Source organism: Pinus tabuliformis, chromosome 4_2 (genome assembly GCF_031772625.1).
Source record: "Pinus tabuliformis cultivar Carrire ecotype Pingquan chromosome 4_2, CPIR1, whole genome shotgun sequence".
NCBI lineage: Eukaryota > Viridiplantae > Streptophyta > Pinopsida > Pinales > Pinaceae > Pinus > Pinus tabuliformis.
In genome coordinates this window covers 1,046,517,800-1,046,537,243 of record NC_142304.1, presented here as the reverse complement: position 1 = coordinate 1,046,537,243, position 19,444 = coordinate 1,046,517,800, and the positions used below count along the sequence as shown (strand labels likewise).

General features: G+C 35.4%; 2 protein-coding genes across 2 annotated transcripts; both read left to right on the top strand.

The window, feature by feature from the left end:
• Positions 1-1,818: 1,818 nt before the first annotated feature.
• LOC149173201 (F-box only protein 6-like) lies at positions 1,819-2,738 on the top strand. The gene is made up of 2 exons (XM_089426608.1): positions 1,819-2,141; positions 2,288-2,738. The coding sequence occupies exons 1-2, from the start codon at positions 1,819-1,821 to the stop codon at positions 2,736-2,738; spliced, it is 774 nt and encodes a 257-aa protein (XP_089282734.1).
• A 14,086-nt stretch (positions 2,739-16,824) lies between these two features.
• Positions 16,825-17,655, top strand: LOC149173200 (F-box only protein 6-like). Its single transcript, XM_089426607.1, has one exon. The coding sequence runs from the start codon at positions 16,825-16,827 to the stop codon at positions 17,653-17,655; it is 831 nt and encodes a 276-aa protein (XP_089282733.1).
• Positions 17,656-19,444: the final 1,789 nt, after the last annotated feature.

The following is a 19,444-nucleotide window of genomic DNA, read 5'->3' as shown; positions in this document are numbered from 1 at the left end:
CTCCTACAGATTAAAATACACCACAATTCTTGTTAGCAACAGAGCTACAATGGTAGGGAATAAACAATCAATTGCAAAAGAAAACATAACAAAGTCACATCTGTAAGCAACGCTTACCCGAGGTACACTCGCCAAAGAGAAAAGCATAACCCAGTTTCTGAGAATCCTCCATCCGCATTGTAGCTTTAGATCGATAGACTGAGAAGGCTTGCAAGAGGAGAAGCAGAATCGGAGCAAGTGCCGTGGAAAGACAGAGTAAAATGAGGCACCGCTTTCGCAAATAGGGATGTGTAAACCCCTAGAACGAGCCCAGCCGTAGGATTGTGAACCCAGGTCTTCCACCATCGATGAAACAAGAGACTCGACATGTGCAGCTGTAGTAGGACAGGCCTGCCCATGCCATGTACTAAGACGGAGAAGGAAATTTAATGCCATAACCAAAGTATCAACACCAATGTAAAGTTTAACAAATTGTAAGCCGGGTTGAATAAGACAGCGTGAACGCTTAGCACTCAGACTGTCAGCGAGCAATATGGTGGGGATTCCCATGGCATGGATAAAATTAATGAAGCCTAACAAACGATGGCACTTAAATCCAAAAGCCCATAACCAATAATTTAATTAGAGATCATATCATATATATACGATTGTAATTACACCCTAAAAATTATAGTATAGTGTTATAACAATTGAAACATAGGTGTATATAAATCAAAATTTTTGTTTGATTTTTTTTTTTTACTGTATGATTGATGTGGAGCTGTGACAAAAGATCAATTCAAGAGATCCAACCCTCTCTAAAGAATTGATTTTGACCACTCAAGTCAATAAAAATCGTCTCTTGTTAGCCACAACATGTGAACATACGATCATAGTGTTGGGTAAGTCCAGATGCTCCTGCATCAATCTCACATAAACATGTAAATGTAAATGTAAATGTAAACTTAAACTTAAACTTAAAGGTAAATGTAAATGTAAATGTAAACATTTAACATTTTTAATCTATAAACCCAATATAAATTTAAAATATAAAGAAGTTTATGAACATTAAAAAAATAAGTACGATAAATAAATAAAAATGTAAATAAAATTGATATATTGTAAATAAATAAAATCTCTTTTTATATTTACTCGAAAGTTATGGTAAATAAATTAAAATATAAATAAACTAAATGTATGGTAAATAAATAAAACTTCTTTTTATATTTAGTCCATAAACTTCTTTATATTTAAAGAATATTCAAAAAAGAGGTTTTATTTAGGTGAAGCGTATGGGCCAAATACCATTTTAATACCTTGGGCTAAATACCATAGACCAAATACTATATTTATAAAAGAGGTATGATAAATTAATAAAAATATAGATAAACTAGAGGTATGGTAAATAAATAAAACATTTTTCTTTTATATTTACTCCATAATTCACTCAAATGAAATTTTATTTAGGTGAAACTTATGGGCCAACTACTATGGGCCAAATTACTATTAATACAATGTAAAAAGACATTATTAACCCTAATATTAATATTAATAAAAATAAAGATGGCAAATGGTATTGACCCTGGTATTGAGAACCAATGATATTGACCCATGGTATTCACATTGAATGTGGCTTACAATGGTATCGACCTGTGGTATTCACTTTGAATGTAGCCTATTTAAACGGGGAATTTAGCCACCATAGATCAAAGATTTAATCCATCTCTTTGTGTTCACAGAAAATTTATTACAATCTGAAGTTATTAGCTAGATCTATTAGCTAGTAGACCTGAGTTTTTTTATTTTATTCCAAATCAAAATTTGAAGTTCATTATCAAAATGGAAATGGAAACGGCCGTGCAGGAGTGTTGTTCATCCAAAGTGGAAACACAAAGGGCAGTGCAGGAGTGTTGTTCATCCAAAGTGGAAACACAAAGGGAAGATGGAGAGGAGTGCTCAGCGTGGTGGTCTCAACTGCCCAACGATCTACAAGAGAAAGTGTTGGCATGGTTGCCGGCTGAAAACTTATGTAGATATTGTTGCGTCTGTAAAGAGTGGAATACCCTCTTTTTGTCCACAACGTTTACAAGTGATTATTGGGTTGAGGCACCTCCCAACAATCATGGCTTCTGTTGTGGAATGACATCTCTGTGGACTTTATGGTTTATTGTTTATATAATAAAACTTGGAAAAAGTTTTATTTTGCCTTCTTACAAGAAAAATATGACGTGGAGACGTTAGAGATCCACGGATCGGCTGCAGGCCTTTTATTGTTGTCAATTGTGTCTTTAAAACATACTGTATTCAGGCACATTGTCTCCAATCCTCTGACAGCGACGTCGTTCGAACTTCCCAGAATCAACGCTAGAGCTATTTGGGCCATGACCATCGTGGCCGGGGAGGGCGAGGCCCACAATGGAGAAACATATAAAGTGATAGCGATAACGGGGAATGAACAGAGGGTGCAAATCTACGATTCAGTTGTAAAGACGTGGACTACAGCGGGACGCGTGGCACATAATTTGGGTGTATCGTGGACAACATACAAGGAGAAGATAGTTGTTTCTGAGGATTTTTTGTATTGCAAGGCCGTGGAGGGCATCTCTGTTTTCAACCTCCAAAACCGGAAATATGGTATCGTGCCTTTCCCGTTCGAGAATGCGGAAACTAGGGGAATGCCCAGGGAAGATGTAATTTTCACTTGCGGCTCGCGAGTGCTTTTAGCGTCATCCGTATCCAACGCTGACGTGCTTTTATGATAACGGAGATTGCGAAGCCCAAATTGGGTTCGGGCAACATCGCGGGTCGCAGGGTTATTGCAGGGATTCCACCATCTGTTTTCCAAAAGTTTAGGACAGAGAAGCTCACCAAGTTTATTTCAAGAAGGTTCGGAAGTTTAATGTTTGATTTTGAAGGGACAGGGGACTTGGTGTGCTTCAGACAGGTGCTAAAGAGGTGCTTGTTTATAATACAACTCAAAAAACATGGAAATGGCTTCCCACAGGTCCAATACCTGATGGTCGGCTATTTTTAGCTTCGAACCTAGACCTCATAGGAAGGTCGAATAAATCGACCAGTTCTCTTACTTATTATCGAACATTTTTTCCGCATTTTAGTCCAGCTATTTTTAGCTTCGAACCTAGACCTCATAGGAAGGTCGAATAAATCGACGAGTTCTCTTATTTATTATCGAACTTTTTTTCTTTTAATTTGTTGTTTTGGTATTCATTCTCAAACATACTTTATAATTTGTTTTTACTATCTTTGTAGTTATCAGATTTAAATTAAATGATCATTATTATTTTTATCATTATTTTGTCACAGAGACTAAGATTAAGTAAATTCATTTTATGATTTTTAGTTAACTTCATTATTTGTTAAGAGTGTTGGATTAATGTAGAAATGATATGTTCAGATAGAATTGATTAGTTGTATTCTTGTAGTTAGTGTTTGGGTATTTGGTGAAGTTGTCTTAGAAGCTATCTATATGTGCCTATATGATGTACTCTTTGTCCAAGTAGATTTGATTTAATTCTTGAGCACTTTTCTGATTTTTTAACTTGGTATCATGTGAGCCTATATATTGTTGACCAAGTAGTTTGATCAATGAGATTTGATTTAATTCTTTCCCATCTCTCTATGGTATCAGACCGAGAGAAGGAGATCCAGTGAGACTTGACAGAAATCAGATCCGTGAGCGCTGTGACATCTTGTTGTTAAGTTGTTGCTCCCAAGTTTTTATGTTTTGGTTGAGAAAAATTCTTTGGAGATCTAGTGAGACTTCGCTCCCAAGTTTTTATGCTTTAGTTGAGAAAATTTCTTTGGAGATCTAGTGAGACTTCAGATCTGAGAGAAATCAGATCCATGAGGGCTGTGACATGTTAGGGTGTTGCTCCCAAGTTTTTATGTTTGGGTTGAGAAAAATCAGTGTTGGTTGTTTGTAGCTTTGTGTACAATCAAGCTTGGGTTTTTGTTGGCTATCTGCAATGGTTGTGTGCAATCTGAATATGTAGGTGGGAGGTATTCTAAAGCCTTGTCATAGGTTCCCTATAACAGTTCAATTCCAGGGAGGTGACTGGAGACACATTGGTGACTGTAGACACATTTGGGAACTCGTCGGTCAATCAAACTGAGCAGATGAAACATGGAATAATAAAGTGGAATAACAAAGTGAAGCATGCCATAAGTAATTGTTGTTGTGTGAAAACCTAGTGTTTGCCGCATCTCAAGAGTTCACTCTACACCTTGAACCAATTTACTATTTTTTAAGTTGGGTTGTGTATAAAATTTTCATAACAGAAATTTTGTTCGTAAACATGAATGTTTTTTAATGGAGAAATAAGTTATTAGAACTTTTTCTTTTAATGGTGAAAAAAAATTATTAAACATAAGGAGTTAAATATATTCTTTTGGGCGAAAGTTTAAAATTGAGTGTATTTGATTAAAGAAGGAAATTAAATTTTTGGAAACATGGTTTTGTAAAAAAATGAAAAATAAGAAGGAATTTTGGCTTTGTTTTTTATTGGAAGCAAGATTAAGTCTTATTTTTTAGATCCATGCATTTGGTTTTGGATCTGGTGTGTATTTGGATGTAGATCTTGTGAATTATCTGGGTGCAGATCTAATGGGTTTGGGTGTATTTTGTTGATTGGGGACATTTTCTTTTGTCATTATGTCAAATTTTCTAGTTGAAACTTATTTGAATGAGTCCACAAGGCGTTCAATTTTCACCTTTGAACCAATTCACTATTTTTTAAGTCACGTTGTGTATAAAGTTTTCATGAGGAAATTTTGTTTGTAAATGTGAAAGTTTTTTAGTGGAGAAATAAGGGGTTAAAACTTTTTTTATGGTGAAAAATATTTACCAGATATAAGGAGTTAAATATTTTCCTTTGGATGAAAGTTAAAAATTGGGTGTATTTGATTAAAGAAGGAAATTAAAGTTTTGGAAATAAGGTTTGGTAAAAGAAGAGACATAAGAAGGAATTTTGGCTTTGTTTTTTTATTGGAAGCAAGACTAAGTATTGTTTTTTTAGATCCCGTACATTTGGTTTTGGATCTGGTGAATTGGGGTGTACATCTGGTGGATTTGGGTGCAATTTGTTAATTGGGGACATTTTTTTTTGTCATTATGTCATTTTCTGGTTGAAACTTATTTGAATGAGTCCACAAGGCGTTCACTTTTCACCTTGAACCAATTAACTATTTTTTAAGTCACGTTGTATATAAAGTTTTCATAGGGAAATTTTGCTTGTAAACTTGAAGGCTTTTTAATGGAGAATAAGGGATTAATTTTTTTTTATGGTGTAAAAGAATTTACAGGATATAAGGAGATAAATATTTTCTTTTGGGTGAAAGTTAAAAATTGGGTGTATTTATTTTAGAGAGATTTTTCGGCCAAAATCACATGGAATACCATTTGTCGACGCGTTTTGAACCAACAAGTGTGGTTCATCGTCAGGACAAGTTGAAGAAACAGATCCAGCTAAGCAAGTTAAATAGGCAGAACGGAGCCTCCTAACCAACGGCTAGTTTGACTCTAGGATCGGGGTCAAAAATATTTTATTAGCTTAGTTAGTAAGAATTAGGACTAAAACATATTATTGAAGGGTACTTAGTTCACAAATATTAATAAAAATTAGAAATTAGTTAAATAATGGACCCTAATAATAAAATAATAACAAACAGATGCATCAAAGACCTAACCAATGTCAAAACGAGGTTAGGTTAGTTAGGAAAAAATTAGTTAAAAATATTCAAAATAAAACTAATAAATAGATAAATGAAAATTAAATTAAAAATAAATAAGTAAATAAATCAATAAATAAATTAGTTACTACGAAAAACATAATAATAATAATAATAATAATAATAATAATAATAATAATAACAATAAAGATAAAATACTCAAAATAAATTAAGATGAATAAAAATAAAATAATCAAACCAAAAAACAAAGGACCTAAAAATTAATCAATTAATTAATAATAAAATGGAAGAAAACCAGAGAGGTTAGGTTAGTTAGAAAAATAAGTCAAAATAAAATAAAAATAAAAATTAGTTAAAAATGGTAATAAGAATAAAATAAATAGGTTAGTTAGAAAAAATTAGTTAAAAAGTCTCAGAAAATAAAAATAATAAAACGAATAAATAAATAAAATAAAAACAAAATAAATAAATAAAATTAATAATTAAGAGGTTAGGTTAGATAGAAAGTTAGTTAAAAATGGTAATAATAGAACGAATAAATAAATAAAATAAGAATAAAAAATAATAAATTAGTTAAAAAGACTCAAAAAATATAAAGGAATAATAGAACGAATCAATAAAAATAAATCAATAAAACATAAATCAGTTAAAATAAATAAGTTAATATTAAATAAATAATAATAAAAAGTAAATAAATAAAAATAATAAATAAAAGAAATTAACCCTAAGGAGGAGGGCGGAAACCAACTAGGAAGAGAGAGCAGGGACCCAACATCTACTAACTTTCCAGCCATCGTCTCTATTAAGATTGCAAGGCCTTTTTTCAATCTCAAGCGCTTCCCTAAATTTACGATGATGGAAATGCGAAACCCTAGCAATAACACTAGCCTCCTCAATACAAACATGATGATTGGTTTTCTCAGCATGTTCAGCTAAAGCGGAAGACTTAGCTCTCCTATGTTTAAGGTCCGCAGTGTGTTCGCTAATCCTTTGATTAATGGAGCGACCAGTCTCTCCAATATAGGGGGTCCCACAGGAACAAGGGATCAAATAAACACCTTTCATATCCTTAGGGTCGATAGGATCCTTTACAGATCTTAGGGACCCACGAATGGTGTTCAGGGGCCTGAAGGTCACAGGGATACTATGCTTCCTGAGAATCCTTCCAATTCTATCAGTGGTCCCTTGAACATACGGAAGAAGGACACCTGGAATTCGTTCCTTCGGTTCCCTTTTAGTCAGAGAATTCTTGGAAGCCTTAAGAAAAGCCCTCTGACCCAAGTATCTACTATAACCATTCTCAACAAAGACATCAAGCAGATGGGATTTTTCTTTCTCAAAGCTCTTTTTGTCGGAGATTCTTAGGGCCCGAGTAGCAAGGGTATTGAGGACACCCATCTTTTGAGCCGGGAAATGGTGGGAATTGGCATGAAGATACTGCTCCGTATGAGTTTTCTTACGAAAAACTCGATGGGCGAGGGAACCATCACTATTCTTAGAAATAAGAATATCAAGGAATGGAAGACATCCATCAACTTCTTGCTCCTTAGTGAACTTAATGGCTGAGGATTGATTGTTGAGATGATCAAAGAAGAGATCAAGCTCAACCTGCCCATGAGGCCATATGACATTGGTGTCGTCCACATACCTTCTCCACAGCTTAGGCAAGAGCCGAGAAGAGCTAAGAGCCTTGGACTCAAAATCTTCCATAAACAGATTAGCAACAACAGGGGAAAGGGGGGAGCCCATCGCAACCCCACAGGTTTGCTCGAAGAACTCACCTTCAAAACTGAAAAAGGTGGAAGTGAGACAGATCTCAACCAACTTGGCCGTGTCAGGATCTGTTAGGCGATGGATCACCTCCATGGCTTCATTAATAGGGATGCAAGTGAACAAGGAGACAACATCGAAACTAACAAGAATGTCCCCAGGATCAAGCTTAATGCCCTTGAGCTCCTCAATAAATGAAGCAGAGTCTTTTACGAAGGACTCCGTTCGACCAACCAAGGGTTTAAGCTTTAACGCAAGAAACTTCGCAAGAAGGTAGGTAGGACCCCCAATGGTGTTGACGATAGGCCTCAAGGGGGCACCTTCCTTGTGAATCTTGGGGAGACCATAGCTTCTCGGAGTAATAGGGTTGCTTTCAATTATACATATAATTTTTTTAATAATAAAATAATACATAATTATAATATAATTGAGAATACTTAATTATCATATAAATTTTTAATTTTTTATATTACTTTAGAAGCTATATTAAATTTGTAAACCAACTTTAATATTTTTAAAAGTAATGTTATAAAATATTTCTCCATATTATTACTTTATTGGTTACTCTTTTATATATATCATTTTATCTCTATATAAATACATATTAATAATATTATTATTATAATGTAATGTGTTTAATCATCTGTCCCATCATAATATTATGATTGTGTTTGTTTGATTAATAGTAAAGTTGATTTCTTTTATATATATCCTTTTATTTATATATAAATAGATGATAGTATTTTTAAATGATAAAATGTTGTTTGTTAAAAAATATTACTTATTTGTTTTTTTATAAGAGTTTTGTTAAAATATATTGGGATAGCAATGATTTTGATTTTGTATTTATTGGATGATATAATAATGATGAATTAATGATAATTGGGTTTTTTTATTGTGAGATGAGATAATGTTTTTGCAAGAGAATATAATGTTCACATATATGTTTCTAATTATGTATTCTTGTTTTTGTACCGTTTTCTCCGTAAATCGGGTCACAACAAGGGGATTTAAACCTTAGATATTTCAATTTTCATAGATTTCATATTACTTCGATCAGCAATTGATCTACTGAGCTAGGACATGATAGTAAGTTTTTTAATTAGATAATGTGAGTTTATTTTTGTTTATTGTATTATATGAGTTGTGTTTGTTAGGTGATATTAGGATGATATTGATGAATTTTTTTTAATGTTAAATGAAATCAATAAGTTTCTTAAAGCATATGGTGTTGAGATTTATATGCTCTTAATGTGTGGCTTTTCTCATATGTGTGTGTGTGTGTGTATTTGAATGATGATATATATTTATTTGCTACATGACATGATGATGCAATTTAATTTTATTCTAGTTTTAGTTGGAGTGGGGTGGGAGGATTATAGAGAAGGAGAGTAGGAGGGTGAAATAGAGAGATATGAGGGAGAGAGATATGTGGGGGAGGAGTTGAGTGTGAAAGAGGGTGGAGGGGCAGGAGGGGAAGGGGGATGGGAGGAAGAGAGAGGAGTGGAGGGGGGAGAGAGAGAGAGAGAGAGGAGGAGGAGGAGGAAGAGGTTAGAGACGATAAGAGAGGGACAGAGGTGGGGTGGGAGTGAAAGAGAGATTTGGGGAGAAGAAGAGAGAATGAGAGTATGTGTGTGTGAGGGGGTAGAGAGAGAGGTAAAGAGTTGGGGGAGGATATTTTGGAACAAGGAGGGAAGGAGAATGAATGAGAGGGGGAGAGTGGGGGAGAGATATGGGAAGAGGGCTAGGGGGAGAGAGTGAGGGATCATTTGCATGACATAAAATGAAGTTGGGGGGGAGGTTTATAGACTTGACGAGACAATGAGATACTAAGAAGAGAGAGAGATATGGGGTAGAGAGGACAAAGAGTGAAGGGGGTAGTGAGATGGGGGGGAGGAATATAGATAGAAATATTGAGAGGTGGGAGGGGAGGAGGAGAGCCCCGACATGTGGAAGTTTTGTGAAGGAGGGATGGGGGGGAGGGTGGGGAAGAGAGATAGTAAGAGGAGAGAAAGAGAGAAAAAAATAAAGAGATACAAAGAGATGGATAGAGAGATAAGGGGATGGTGAGAGGGAGAGATAGAGTAATAGGACATAGAGAGGGGGAGGGAGGGAGAGAGAGATAGATTAGAGAGAGGGGGAGGGAGAGATAGTTGTGAGGTCGGAGAATGGAGAGAGAGGGAGAGGGAGAGGGAGGTAAGGGGGAGTGGGAGAGGGATACCCATTGTTCACAACAAGTATATTCCCTTTATTGACTTATTGTAATTAATGGAGTGTTGACTTATTTTGTATATTCTCTTATATGTTCTCGCAACTAGTCTAGACCAAATAGAGCCACTCATTCATCATTGTTGGAAATGAAGCCTTGAACTTAACTTGGAAAACAACATAACTTGTCTGTTAATTCTAGGAAAGTGCCCATGATTATGATATGGATAGGTCATAGTCACATCATCTACATATCAACACTAGAGAAATGTTTCACATTGAAGAAGGAATTATCCATGCTAGAGGATTGAAGAAGGGAGGGTAATAATTGAAGGTTGAGTATAACTTCTAGTAGGGTATTCTCTATGTGAATTCCATTTTTCATTAGAATTTGTGTTTTCATTTTTATATGTTGTTCAAGTGTGAATACACATTCAATGAGTGCTAGATGTTTTACATTAGTATATAAGTGAACTAGGAAAATCACAAGATAAAATAGAATACTTAATCAAACACACATGCTTATGAATAGGACACAATCATTTTACTTAGAAACTTCGACCCCATTAAAATGTTTTTTTTGGTAAATAAAAGAAAATAATTTTTTTATGGAGCATTTACAAAGGAACACATCACATCATTATAGAAACTATACAATCTTTCATCTAGTTTAGTGTTTCTATACCATAGTTTGTATATACAACATTTTCCAAAAAAATACCAAATTGCTCTTATCTATTTCTTGTAATTTGTAAATAATACAAAAAGAGAGATTTTTTCTTATAAATAAGTGTGGTTTTTCATGTCCATCACAATTCACCATGAATGCATGAGTATAGCAATATTATAAGATATGCATCGTAATAACACACAAGGAGTTTTCTCTCTTTATTCCTCTCCAAAGAGCCAAATAGGTTGTAATAAGTTTACTTGCTTAAGAGATAGTGAATGAACGATTAATTGAGTGATGGGGGTATAAACCATCGCTTTATATGGATTTGATATTTGGGGCTTCAACCTTCGTTGTAGATAGCGGTCTTGCATTTATAGGGTGTAGACATGTACTTGAACACCTTATTTGGTGCAAACATATTCATAAAGATTCATCAATTGATTTTTCATAATCATATAGATCAATTTATATGTCATTTTGTATGCATGAACATAATTAATATTCCTAAAACATAGTTGACCTTTATGTTCCTTAGACCATTAAATGCCACAAATCATAATGAGATGTGCTTAAGTGAGGGTTGAGTAATTTCATTGTGGGAGAACCAATATGCATCTACAATGTATATCAAAAGGAGAAAGGTGCATTGTAGCATGCATGTTGGGTCATAACAATACTACATAAAGGGGGATTTTAAGAAAATATTTGAGACAAATTTTCGGTAAATTGTCTTAATTTGAGACAAAAAAAGAAAACTTGTGTATTGTCTTAAATATTGTCTTTAAGCAGGTGTCTAAAAAATTATTTTCTTAAAGATTATTGTCGTAAAAATATTGTCTTAAAGATTATTGTCCTAAAATATTGTCTCTATAAAGAGAATATATAGCACAAACATTATTGTCTCTTAGGACACAATTTCATTTTTGTCTCTTTGGAGACAATTTCAATTTTGTCTCCCTAGAGACAACACTTATTAGAGACAATATGTATTCAATACTAGCTATTGTTTCTCTAGACACAATAAAAAATTTATTTAAAGATCACTTTTGTCTCTTCGGAGAAAATTTAAAAAATGAATCCAGAAATATCTCACCATTGAAATAAATCGATATAAAAAAACATTTAATTAAAAATAAACTACAAAATCATTGATTAATCCATATTAACCCACAGTGGAATCGAACGTCCAACCTCCTGCTTGTAAGGCAGACGCTCTTCCATTGAGCTAGCATAGTTTAAAGAATTATGTGAAGAGTTATGGAAATCCTTTAAACTACATTTATAGCCATTGATTTTAAAAAACTAATGTTTGACACATGATCTATAATCTTTATAAAAAATATAATCATGAAGAACATATTTTTAACTTACTAAAATAACTCAAGGGAGTTACCTGAATGTCACACCTTGCAACATAACCAACATATCTTGTGGAGTCCATTCAATTTATTGCTACAATGCCTATTATCAATGCAAGAATGAATCTGAGCATGAAAGAACCAATAATATTAATCATCCACAAAACTTGCTAACAACCTTGTTTCCATATTGCTAACATACTATATGCTTCAGGTGAATGAAATTTTCCTAATCACCCAAGATATTGATTTAAATTGCCCATTTTACATAATAATCGCAACTTGAATTTCAACCCATTTACAATGAAGTATCTGTGCAAAAATAGATCAAACATAGTCCATCTGGACATTGATATAAAATGCCCATTTCACATAATAATTCACATACTGTATTCTGCAGGTGAATGAAATTTTCCTAATCACCCAATATGTGATTTAAATTTCCCATTTTACATAATAATTACAACTTGAATTTCAACCCATTTACAATGAAGTATCTGTACAAAAATAGATCAAACATAGTCCATCTGGACATTGATATAAAATTTCCATTTCACATAATAATTCAAAGTAAGAAAAGTATTGGCCTAAAGTAGTAGAGTTTCCAAGGAGACAATGGAAAACCTTCCTAAGTACCCATAGGGTTCAACTTTGTTAAAAGAATCTATAACATTTGAAGTCTCATCGAAAAAAATATTAAAATATACTATTAATTTAACAATATAAACTATCATTACAAATTGCATGGATAAAATTTGTAGTGGAGATCTAGCTCAAAGCGACGAAAAGTGGATATCAAATTTGAATATTAATCCAATATCTCAAAATCAAGGCATCATAAATCAACAAGAGCTCAAGAGAACCAATACTCCTAAAATAACCCATAAAGTAGTGATATTATCAAGTGGATCTATAGTCAAAGGATGTATGCATTATCATTCATTGGCCTCTAAAGGTAACTAGCTCCTCTCAAGCTCGCGAATTGTCATATATATTGCAAAGGAACAAACATTGTTGAAATATTCATGGAATATTATTGAAACAAAAAATAATATGGAAAAATCATCATCTCTTCTAAAAGGAGTGCCATTATTGAGCAATATTATTTCAAAAAACATTGCAATGATGGGGACTCCTCAAATTATAATCTCCCATCTCACCAGTTTCTCTCAAGCTTCTAGTATCAAAATTGAAATAAATGTGAGTAGAGCGAATTCTATTGTAAGTCATTTGACAGTTGGGAGGCTAATCACATCCTCAGAACAAATGATACATAGACTCAAATGGCCAATGAAGCAATTCAAGCCATCCATTAATTGAATTGTAAATGGAGTTGATAATAAAATCAAGAAAAATAAAATGAAATATCGCATTGGCCCTAACTTCCCAACAAGCCACCCAACGATAGTTAGAAAATGGCCTCTAAGTTCTAGAAATATATAGAGATTAGATAAAGGAGCATAGAGAAAAGATAATAGGGAGTCAAATATAGAGAATGGGTAGAGAATGAAGGTTTATATCACATGAATATGCAAACCAAAACAATGATCTTTCTACCAAACTAAGCTACATTACATAATATTTCATCTATACTTAACATCTTTAAGCTCTTTTTATTATCCTTCTCTCAATTTATACTCGAGAGACAATCAAACCACTAAATGCCCTGTCTACCTATATGATGAGCCCAATAGAGATACAAGTACCCTATCCTCCATGTTCAAATAAGGCATCTCACCAAATCATAACATTCTCTACTCACATCCATGTTCCATTTAGAGAAGCTAAATATCGTCCAAATAGTTTTGAAGATAAAAAAAGAGACCTGGAACAGGTGGGAATAAAAACGATTACCAGCACATTTCCAACATGCTACACTAGAGAAAATTGATGTTTTAATATCCCCTACAAGAAACTTCCCCGCCAAATGATTTCATAGCAAGGATACACTTCCAAGTTCCAATTAGTCAAATCAATCAAAGCAAGGGCTCTCTCATTCTTGGGTAATTAGCCCTCTCTCCACCATACTTTGACCACAAATAGGAATGTAAGGTATATTTCAAAGACCAACATTATGCTTAGCTAGGCAAACTAAGGTGAAACAAATACATCCTCCTGACCACTGTTAATTACAAGAAAATTAGATCCTTATGTTGTTGGTCATGATTATTAGCTTGAAACTGTTGCAAACACCAATCCCACATAACAACAATTGAAAGCCTTGCTCCAAAAAATTCCAAGTTTCAAGAACTTATTTCCTATACCCCTATGATATAATAACAACTCTATGCTTGACAAGATTCAATTAACATTCACTATTCACCTTTATTTCATACCACAACATGTTTTTGCAAATATGAATAAGATTTCATAATTGATTATGCATAATGTTATGCATTGTTATAGATCTATTTTGGCACATCACTCCTAATGATCAGATCACTACAAATAGGGCTCATCAAACCCTAATTTCAGTTGCTACATGCCCTAGACAAGTCATCATATTGAATGTTTTCATTCATGAAAGTTTCCTAGTTTGAAACCCTGTCGAAATGCCTCTTTGGGACATCAACGCATCCTTGGTTAGAAGCAACTGCTTTGCATATTAGGTAGGACCATTCAAACCTGCATTGCAGAGCACTTAGGCCCACTTAATCTTGCGCTGGGAGAGGATGAGAAAAATTGACATAGTATTCTGGGAATATTCCTTGATTCTAGAACATTCTAGAAGGATGCCCAACTCTTATCTCATCCTATGAGCTTGATTTTGGATAGCCTATGGATCATTCAAACCTCTATCCTCTCATCCCATTCTGTTAAGATATGGTATGTTCTATGCTTATAACAGTTTACTTATTTTTCTTATTATATTCCACCGATTAGCAATCACATGTACATAAAGTAAAGTGCAGATAGAACATTACACGATCGACAGAAAACAAGCTAAGACAAGAGACACAAGATGTTGCGGCTAGCCAGGGACAAACCCCACAATGTGTGGGGAAAAAATTTGATCAAATCTTCTTTTATCTTCAATAATTCACCAGAGAGAAATAGTACAATAAATCTGATTCGTATCAGCAGTAGCAAACCCTAGATCAGTAGCATCAGCATTAGCGGCTTCATTATCAAACTATGGCAGACCATATCTCACAAACCGACAGTCGGATTGACTTCATTCCACCACCAAAAGTTTCGGCTTTCAGAGGAGGTTCAAATGAATCTACAACGCAGTTCAGATGAGGATAAATTCTAGGCCACGCAAGTCAATCTTTTCTCTACAGTTGCAACTTCAGTTTCAGCAGTTTCCGGCTTCAAACTAGGGCAGTCGATATCTTGCAAACTGTTCGTCGGATTGACTTCATTCCACCACCAAAAGTTGCGGCTTTCAGAGGAGGTTCAGATGAGCCTACAATGTAGTTCAGATGAGGAGATCTTCTAGGCCACGCAAGTCAATCTTTGCTTCTGCAGTTGCAGCTTCAGTTTTAGCAGTTTCCAGCTTCAAACTAGGGCAGTCGATATCTTGCAAACCGTTCGTCGGATTGACTTCATTCCACCACCAAAAGTTGCGGCTTTCAGAGGAGGTTCAGATGAACCTATAGCGCAGTTCGAAAGAGGAGATCTTATAGGCCACGCAAGTCAATCTTTACTTCTGCAGTTGCAGCTTCAAATTCAACAGCTTCTGGCTTCACATGTGTGAGAGAGAGAGACCCATTTCAGCGCAATAGAGAAGAGACTCATATCTGCGCAGTAGAGAGAGAGAGAGATGTGATGAGATGAGTGAGTCTAAATGAGGAAATGTCCTCTTATATTTATACACAACGTTGGTGGGTGAATAGATGCGACTGTTGGGCTTCTGAGCCTACATGAGTTGTAGGTCGGCTTGATAATAATTCCATAATCAAAATAAATTCATATTTCCATGAATACTTATCGGAATTGGATGATCTTTATATCAATCCTACACCTCTCGACGAGAGGAAACTAATAAAAATATTATTAGCCATGAATAAGATGACCCACATGAAGTTTTGCCCTGGTTGCCAATTTTAACACTCCCTCTCAACCATGGAGAACTTCATCTGCAATCTGTCTATCGGTCGTTACTATTCATCCATCAAATGCACTGCCTTGTACAGCTTGACCCTTGCCCTGCTCTGCTCTATTTTGCTTGTTCTGCTTTGTCTTGTTCTGCCCTGCATTGATCTGTACTGTTTTGTTCTGTTCTGCTCTGCTCTTGCATTGTTCTGTTCTACTCTGCTTTTGTTCGAATTATGAAGAAGAAGAAATGATCGAGGATGTATCATACTGACTCAAAGTCAGTCTCAGAGTATGTACCACTGGTCCCAGACCAGTCTCAACCAACCCAAAGTCAGCGTCATAGTGAGCACAACTCCAATGGTCCCAGACCAATATCATCCTCCACTGACTCAAAGTCAGTCTCAGAGTATGTACCACTAATCCCAGACCAATCTCAATCGACCTGAAGTCAGCGTCATAGTATGGTACAACTCCTACCACTGGTCCCAGACCAATATCATTGATCCTAGATCAACGGAGGTCATCCTAGCATAGGGAGTATAGTAGTTACAACGATGCGTCCATCGGTACTACTATGGTCCCTAACTTCATTTCCCTGCTCATTGATCAGATGAGAGGTACTTCCCATGAGTCCTAGACTGCATGGGTAGGATGCCTCGACAGGAGAACTAATCAATCCTGTCCTCACAGGAGAACACATCAATCCTGCTACAATTGCCATGGAGAACACATCAATCCAGGCCTCACAGGAGAACATATCAATCCTGCTACAATCGCCGTGGAGAACACATCAATCCTACTACAATCGCCGTGGAGAACACATCAATCTAGGCTACCATGGAGAACACATCAATCCAGGCCTCACAGGAGAACTAATCATCCTGCTACACAGGAGAGCGAATCATCCTGTTCCACAAGAGAGCGAATCATCTTGTCCCATAAGCCACCATAGATCAAAGATTTAATCCATCTCTTTGTGTTCACAGAAAATTTATTAGAATCTGAAGTTATTAGCCAGGTCTATTAGCTAGTAAACCTGAGTTTTTTTATTTTATTCCAAATCAAAATTTGAAGTTCATTATCAAAATGGAAATGGAAACGGCCGTGCAGGAGTGTTGTTCATCCAAAGTGGAAACACAAAGGGCAGTGCAGGAGTGTTGTTCATCCAAAGTGGAAACACAAAGGGAAGATGGAGAGGAGTGCTCAGCGTGGTGGTCTCAACTGCCCAACGATCTACAAGAGAAAGTGTTGGCATGGTTGCCTGCTGAAAATTTATGTAGATATTGTTGCGTCTGTAGAGAGTGGAATACCCTCTTTTTGTCCACAACGTTTATGAGTGATTATTGGGTTGAGGCACCTCCCAACAAGAAGAAATCATGGCTTCTGTTGTGGAATGACATCTCTATGGACTTTATGGTTTATTGTTTATATAATAAAACATGGAAAAAGTTTTCTTTTGCCTTCTTACGAGAAAAATATGACGTGGAGGCGTTAGAGATCCACGGATCGGCTGCAGGCCTTTTATTGTTGTCAATTGTGTCTTTAAAACATACTGTATTCAGGCACATTGTCTCCAATCCTCTGACAGCGACGTCGTTCGAACTTCCCAGAATCAACGCTAGAGCTATTTGGGGCATGACCATCGTGGCCGGGGAGGGCGAGGCCCACGATGGAGAAACATATAAAGTGATAGCGATAACAGGGATTGAACAGAGGGTGCAAATCTACGATTCAGTTGTAAAGACGTGGACTACAGCGGGACGCGTGGCACATAATATGGGTGTAACATGGACAACATACAAGGAGAAGATAGTTGTTTCTGAGGATTTTTTGTATTGCAAGGCCGTGGAGGGCATCTCTGTTTTCAACCTCCAAAATCGGAAATATGGTATCGTGCCTTTCCCGTTCGGAAACTAGGGGAATGCCCAGGGAAGATGTAATTTTCACTTGCGGCTCGCGAGTGCTTTTAGCGTCATCCGTATCCAAGGCTGACATGGTTTTCCGTGGTTTTATGATAACGGAGATTACGAAGCCCAAATTGGGTTCGGGCAACATCGTGGGTCGCAGGGTTATTGCAGGGATTCCACCATCTGTTTTCCAAAAGTTTAGGACAGAGAAGCTCACCAAGTTTATTTCGAGAAGGTTCGGAAGTTTAATGTTTGATTTTGAAGGGACAGGGGACTTGGTGTGCTTCAGACATGCGTGTGCTAAAGAGGTGCTTGTTTATAATACAACTCAAAAAACATGGAAATGGCTTCCCACAGGTCCAATACTTGATGGTCGGCATTTTAGTCCAGCTATTTTTAGCTTCGAACCTAGACCTCATAGGAACGTCGAATAAATCGACGAGTTCTCTTATTTATTATCGAACTTTTTTTCCTTTAATTTGTTATTTTGGTATTCATTCTCAAACATACTTTATGATTTGTTTTTACTATCTTTGTAGTTATCAGATTTAAATTAAATGATCTTTATTATTTTTATCATTATTTTTTCAAAGAGATTAAGATTAAGTAAATTCATTTTATGATTTTTAGTTAACTTCATTATTTGTTAAGAGTGTTGGATTAATGTAGAAATGATATGTTCAGATAGAATTGATTAGTTGTATTCTTGTAGTTAGTGTTTGGGTATTTGGTGAAGTTGTCTTAGAAGCTATCTATGTGTGCCTATATGATGTACTCTTTGCCCAAGTAGATTTGATTTAATTCTTGAGCACTTTTCTGATTTTTTAACTTGGTATCATGTGTGCCTATATATTGTTGACCAAGTAGTTTGATCAATAAGATTTGATTTAATTCTTGCCCATCTCTCTATGGTATTAGACCGAGAGAAGGAGATCCAGTGAGACTTCAGATCTGACAGAAATCAGATCCGTGAGCGCTGTGACATCTTGTTGTTAAGTTGTTGCTCCCAAGTTTTTATGTTTTGGTCGAGAAAAATTCTTTGGAGATCTAGTGAGACTTCGCTCCCAAGTTTTTATGCTTTGGTTGAGAAAATTTCTTTGGAGATCTAGTGAGACTTTAGATCTGAGAGAAATCGGATCTGTGAGGGCTGTGACATGTTAGGGTGTTGCTCCCAAGTTTTTATGTTTTGGTTGAGAAAAATCAGTGTTGGTTGTTTGTAGTTTTGTGTACAATCAATCTTGGGTTCTTGTTGGCTATCTGCAATGGTTGTGTGCAATCTGAATATGTAGGTGAGAGGTATTCTAAAGCCTTGTCATAGGTTCCCTATAACAGTTCAATTCCAGGGAGGTGACTGGAGACACATTGGTGACTGTAAACACATTTGGGAACTCGTCGGTCAATCAAACTGAGCAGATGAAACGTGGAATAATAAAGTGGAATAATAAAGTGAAGCATGCCATAAGTAATTGTTGTTGTGTGAAAACCTAAGAGTTCACTTTACACCTTGAACCAATTTACTATTTTTTAAGTTGGGTTGTGTATAACGTATTCATAACGGAAATTTTGTTCGTAAACATGAATGTTTTTTAATGGAGAAATAAGTTATTAGAACTTTTCTTTTATGGTGAAAAAAATTCATTAGACATAAGGAGTTAAATATTTTCTTTTGGGCGAAAGTTTAAAATTGAGTGTATTTGATTAAAGAAGGAAATTAAATTTTTGGAAACATGGTTTTGTAAAAAAATGAAAAATAAGAAGGAATTTTGGCTTTGTTTTTTATTGGAAGCAAGATTAAGTCT